At 32.9% G+C, this 5,851-nt stretch overlaps 1 protein-coding gene across 1 annotated transcript; it reads left to right on the top strand.

Moving 5' to 3' along the window:
- Positions 1-2,856: 2,856 nt before the first annotated feature.
- On the top strand, positions 2,857-5,399 carry LOC102691462 (inhibin beta C chain-like). The gene is made up of 2 exons (XM_015366796.2): positions 2,857-3,180; positions 4,544-5,399. The coding sequence occupies exons 1-2, from the start codon at positions 2,892-2,894 to the stop codon at positions 5,311-5,313; spliced, it is 1,059 nt and encodes a 352-aa protein (XP_015222282.2). The 5' UTR covers positions 2,857-2,891; the 3' UTR covers positions 5,314-5,399.
- Positions 5,400-5,851: the final 452 nt, after the last annotated feature.

The following is a 5,851-nucleotide window of genomic DNA, read 5'->3' as shown; positions in this document are numbered from 1 at the left end:
CATAACCAAGAAGTGTAGTCCAGATCTGTCACATGTGTTTAGTCCAGATCAGTCACATGTGTATTAATTTATGATTGGAACACCTTCTACATGAAGGAATATCTGGTTTGAACTGTGCTGAACAGCAGTTGTGTGATGGAGTATAATTAATCATCAACTGACTGCAGTAACAAAATTACAACCCCCTAACATCATTACATTTGCACAACGAGCACCTTTAAATTAAACAAGAAATCACTATTAATCAATACAAACTCAGCTACTGTGCATCTCAGTCAGCCATTAATTACATAATGGACGATCTTCCTACACATACATTCCTGCATCCATGATTTAGGAAATTGGAGACCACATTCTGTTACTAAAATATATTCTAACATGTTCATATTTGTGATTCTATGAGTATTTCCAACGGAAGGGACAATTAAATTAACTCACATTTTAACGTATTAATAAACAATTATTTTAAATACCATAGATAAAAACTATTTAACATATTTGAAAGTGTGGTAGTTTTTTGTGCTGCTGTTTGTGTTGACAGAAACTACAGTATATAAAACGTTTATACCCTATTCTTTACTACACAGGTTGACTGGATTTACAAATAAACTGAATGTTTGTACTGCAGAAATTGAGTTTTAAAAAAGAATCACAATAAAATTAAGCTTAACTAAGACTGTGTACTAAAGTTAGGAAAGATCATTTTTATCTTAATGTACAATTAAATATAAACAAATAAAAGTTCCATTACATATACAATTAGATGGTTTAATTAAAGAAATATGCTGTATGGTAAAACATACAGTGCAAATCATCAGAACTAAACAAGAATTTGAGGAAAAAATTACTTGTATATTTGTACATGATCTTCTAACGGTAGTTATTTTTTTGTGAAAACTTATGAGTCAGAAAGAACTGTTCCTCTGATGAGGCATTTTCACATTAACTTTTGTATATTTAATAAATTTTCACCCATCGCAATTCATCGGTTATTCCATATTTAAACATTTAAACATTATTCAACTAGATTCAGCACTAAAGCCTTATCGGCCATAGAGAGCGAAAGATACATATGAATGAGATAGGGTATATAGATATTGAGATATACAGTAGCTGATCACTTCTTCCCACATTGACATTTTGCGCAAAAATGTTGAAGAAATAAAATAGTTTCACATAAAGTTGTAATCATATGTAATAATAACACTATCCACAGTCCCCATACATACAATATTTCCCTTTATACTTTGCAGCATTCTGTAAAGATAAATTACATTAGTAAAAAATAAATGGGTAAACCATATAAATCTTATGTGCTTGTAGACTGCACAAAATCATAAAAATCTATAAAGGAAGCAGTTGGGGCAAAGATTAAGACATAAGTTAATGTTTAATTGCAATATACATAAATATTCTTGTTCTCTTACGCGTACAATTAATACGCAATGATACTCATAATAAAATATTTTGGTGTGTCTATGAGAATGAGTGAAGGTGTTTTTAAGAGTTTATCTTTAGCAGATTGACCTTGTTAAAGATAAGAAGTGTTTGTGACTTGGGGCTCCCTGAAGGTCATATTCAAGGTGAAATTCCTTGTGAATCTGATGTTGGCGGATGTCATAAATGTCCATACTATATACTTCTGTTTAAAAACCATAAACGCATAGTAAAGCATAACTGTTTTAAAAGGAAATTTAGCCCTGACATTCATGTGTAAGCTACATGCAAGAGTTTGTCCTTCACTTTTATGCGTATTTACTGTACAATCACAGTGCTGACTGAGCTAGACATTAGTGCTGGTATAAATATCTCAGTGAAAAAGATTATCCCTGTTAAAAATCAAATGACACCCTGTTCGTATTGTATAATGTCCATATCTATCTAAGAACTATTGTTAGTTGACTGCATTTTCAAGTAAAATAACGCAGCTGCATTAAAATAATAGAGTAGTTAATGGAATAGCTCATTTTTAATGACCTTATCTATTGTGAATTATCTTACCCTTACCCAGGTATCCTAGAATATCCCGATCCTTTAAACAATCTAGAGTGGTTTACACATATAGAGTATATCTATATACTCTATATGCAAAAGATAAACAAATCTCAAACACTTATTTTTCTGTATCAGGGTAAAAAATATGAAGTCCATCTAAAGATATAAAGATATGATAAGTATAATATTTTATTACTAAACTAATTCAATTCAATGGAATCTTACTTTTAAATGGATAGAAGCAAATTGAGTTCTGGAATAACTCTACAATCGCATTCCCATACAGTATATTTGTAAAAAAGCAAACGGTGGTGTAAACAGAATATATTTCTAAATCCAATCAAACCTCCAAACAGTCTTTTTTATGAAAAGAAGGTACTGCGAAAGATTGACTTCGAATTTTAGTGAGTAGATTTGAAGAACAATAATATAATAAAAGTAATAGTGTAGTAAATATTTTTACTGTGTATATAAAGTGGTATGCAGTAAATATAATAATCTTTGGATTTTAAATATTACATTTACTGGAAAATAACATTTTATTTTAGTCAACCAATATATTTGGATTACATTTTACATTCTACATTAGGCATCCTAATACATATACAGTAAATTGTATTTTATTTGACAAAATCATGTTTTGTTCTTTTCTTATGAAAGTTTTTTTTTAATTGGATATTGTCCCTTTCATTAACATAATTACTTTAATAATTGGGCTTTGGAAAGGCAGCCAGAGAACCCCCTGTAGCCTCTCACAATAAAGTGTGGTTCTTCAACTTTGGACTGACACATCTGCATGACACTCTGATCAGGAGGATTCCAGGGATCAGCGTTCTTGACGTATCAACGAAATATTTAGTGCATTCAAAGCAGTGGGCTGACTCTATAGCAATAGTATGTATCTACGTTGCTTCTTTCTGTTCCTTTGCATAAACATCTCTGAACTCTCCCATCCAGGACTCGAATGGGAAGCCGAAAAGGAGGTGAGAATTGAAGCTATCAGGAGAGGCATTCTGGAGCAGCTTGGCTTGACGGAACCTCCATGTGTGGAGAAGAAAGTGAGCAGAGCTGAGGAGGACAGAGTCTACAGTACTTACCTTCAACAAATAAGACAAAGAACCAGAAACACATATAGGGACCACAGTGACAAAGACAGAAGAGGCAACCACATTTTTCTGGTTAAAGGTAAGTTAGCGTACTTGAATAAAGGAGAAATGAAGTAAAGGACAATTACTTGTTAATGTTCCATCTTTGAAATAAACACTTCCCCAGTGATGTGAGATAATCAAAGGCAGAGGCCGTATATACTGTATTAAGAAGGTGACTTTTCATCTTCACAATCCTTTCAAATGATCAGAATTTGGTGTTCTGGTATGAACTGATGAAACAAACTAAAAGTAAATAACCACATAAACGTGACAAATTTTGATCCTTTGTACACCAAGGACTCTTTAAATGAGACTGTAAAATAGACTGTAAATGAATAGTATCTTATTTTTGGGAACATTACAGGAAATCAAATAGCAATTAAAGAAATATGGGGCAACTTTGTGTTTCTGTCTGATATCTTTATATCTGTGTATAACAGTGTATAATTATACAAAAAAATGTCATAATATTCCAACAAAATCTAAAACTACTGTACAAATTACATGTATTGAAATTAGAATTTTGAATGGTGGGAAAGTTGAAGAATTGTTTTAAACTAGGTCTAAGTTTCAAGAAACAGACTAAGGTTTAGAGAGTCTTAAAAATGCATCTTATCTACCCTGTTTGAATAACAGTGAATAGGATTACTGAGGATTACTTAAAGATTCAACAATTGGGACTCAGTGCCTGAACTGGACTAGAATGTCTGTCTTCTGTGTTTTTCTGATGTATTGAAAGAGAACAGTGTCAGATAAACCCAAAAAATCAGAAAGTGGTACTCCAGTACATATTACAGAAGATATTGTTTAGGTGAAACACTACAAAGATCCCTGAGAGACCATTCTACAGTAAATGACATAGTGCTGTGTCACCAGTAACCTACTGCAATCAAGGACCATGACACATTTGTAAATGATTTATTTGAGATTATCTTATCAAAGCAAATTCAATCGGAAGCTTGACAAATGACTTTAGCGTTTAGTTGTTCAGTAATGGTTGTTTTCGTAGGTGAGCTACAACCTTTTCCCTTCAGACTTTTCATTTAACTTTTCATATAACCAGAAACATAACAGCAAATCTTACCCACGATATCACATATATCACAATATTCAGAGTTTTGAATGTCATGCAGTTATTGTCCTATACAGAGCAGCTGAATATATATATTTTTTACAGATCATAGTTCTTTTCAGTCACAGATCATAATAATTTCTATCACCACTACACTTACAGATTTTGTTTCACATTAAGTGTATGACGTGCTCTGCCTTCTCAATGCAAATAAGTTGATGCCTGCTTTCTTTTTGCTCTTTGTTTTATACCGGATAATCTTGTCTTCATTTACTTTTGATATTATCGAAAAGTCTTTTTTTCATTTTAAGGGTATGTTTCTTCCTAGGAACAATATTTGAAGACAAGAATCAAAAACAAAGGAAAGGGAAGAACACCCAAAGGTTTATTTTTGACCTAGATGTACAGAGACACAAAGGCTTCCGAGTGAAAAGAGCATTGTTAACGCTGGCTATAAGACAGAAGGGCAGAAGAAGATTCAATGCTGTACTGAGGATTGAAGTCTATCAAGTGCTTAAAGCCAGCCTCAAAGGCAGGGATCCTCACCGCCTTTTTGTAACGGCAAAAGTAAGCAGACCACAGAAAGCTGTTTACACAGAGAAATTTGACATTGAGCAAGCTATTAAACTTTGCCTAGCACACCCAAAGGACAACTGCAGCCTTGAAGTAGTGTTTTCCCATGATATCATAAAGGATCCAGTTGGGCCAAAACTGAAACTAGAAGGATATACGGCCATAAAAAGGAGTAGAGCACGTAGGCATGCCACCCCGGACGACTGTAATACAAATCAGAGGCAGTGCTGCAGGAAGACGATGCAAGTGTCTTTCGAGGAAATCGGATGGGCAGACTGGATTAGAGCACCTAAAGGATACAATGCATATTACTGCGATGGAACCTGCCCACCTAAGTACAAAACAGTCAATGCTTACACTGAAATCAAGTCCAAAATGCATCGTCTCTCAAACGGCATCATTCCTGGACCCTGCTGTGTCCCTATGGCTTATGAACCGTTAACCATAATGCACCTGAACAGTGAAGGCAAATTAACTATTTCCACACTGGAGGATATAATTGCTTCTAGCTGTAACTGCGCTTAATTTTATAGCTGAATGATACAGTCACTGAAAGCAGCACATGTACTTATTTTGAAACATACAGGATACAACACTGGAGACATAGTACAATGTGGTCTATTTTCTTTAATATTCATAATCTTATAAATCATGTGTATTTTTATGTGAATTGTATATTGATCAAAACATTTTTTCCTTAAAGTATATTTTTATTTTTTTACAATCCATTTTGTATTTATTCCTATTTATTTTGTCTTTGTAAAATTATAAAAATTGAAAATGATTGACATTTAATTTTTTTTTAATCTATCTTCTATTGTTTTATTTTTTAACAGGAAACCTATTTAAGATGAGTTTCACTAGCAGTTAGACTAAAAGAAGTCTTCAGTAACACTTAGGAAATTGCTCCTATTCTTGCTTATCGTAATGATGATGTAGCACATTGGTAGTGTACACAAATGGTGATCTGGACATTTTAAGTTTGTATTTGAATATTTTAGTATAATATTGAAGTTTGAATGTGTCTTAAATATAGATAATACATACCTAAGAACTTTATTAG

Source organism: Lepisosteus oculatus, chromosome 3 (genome assembly GCF_040954835.1).
Source record: "Lepisosteus oculatus isolate fLepOcu1 chromosome 3, fLepOcu1.hap2, whole genome shotgun sequence".
NCBI classification, from domain to species: Eukaryota; Metazoa; Chordata; class Actinopteri; order Semionotiformes; family Lepisosteidae; genus Lepisosteus; species Lepisosteus oculatus.
This window is presented reverse-complemented; position numbering and strand designations above follow the sequence as displayed.

Excerpts from the sequence above, each read along its gene's own strand:
- LOC102691462 (XM_015366796.2), top strand. The coding sequence starts at position 2,892 with ATGTATCTACGTTGCTTCTTTCTGTTCCTTTGCATAAACATCTCTGAA. Across the intron at positions 3,181-4,543 it reads CCACATTTTTCTGGTTAAAG|GAACAATATTTGAAGACAAG; the intron begins GTAAGTTAGCGT and ends GTTTCTTCCTAG.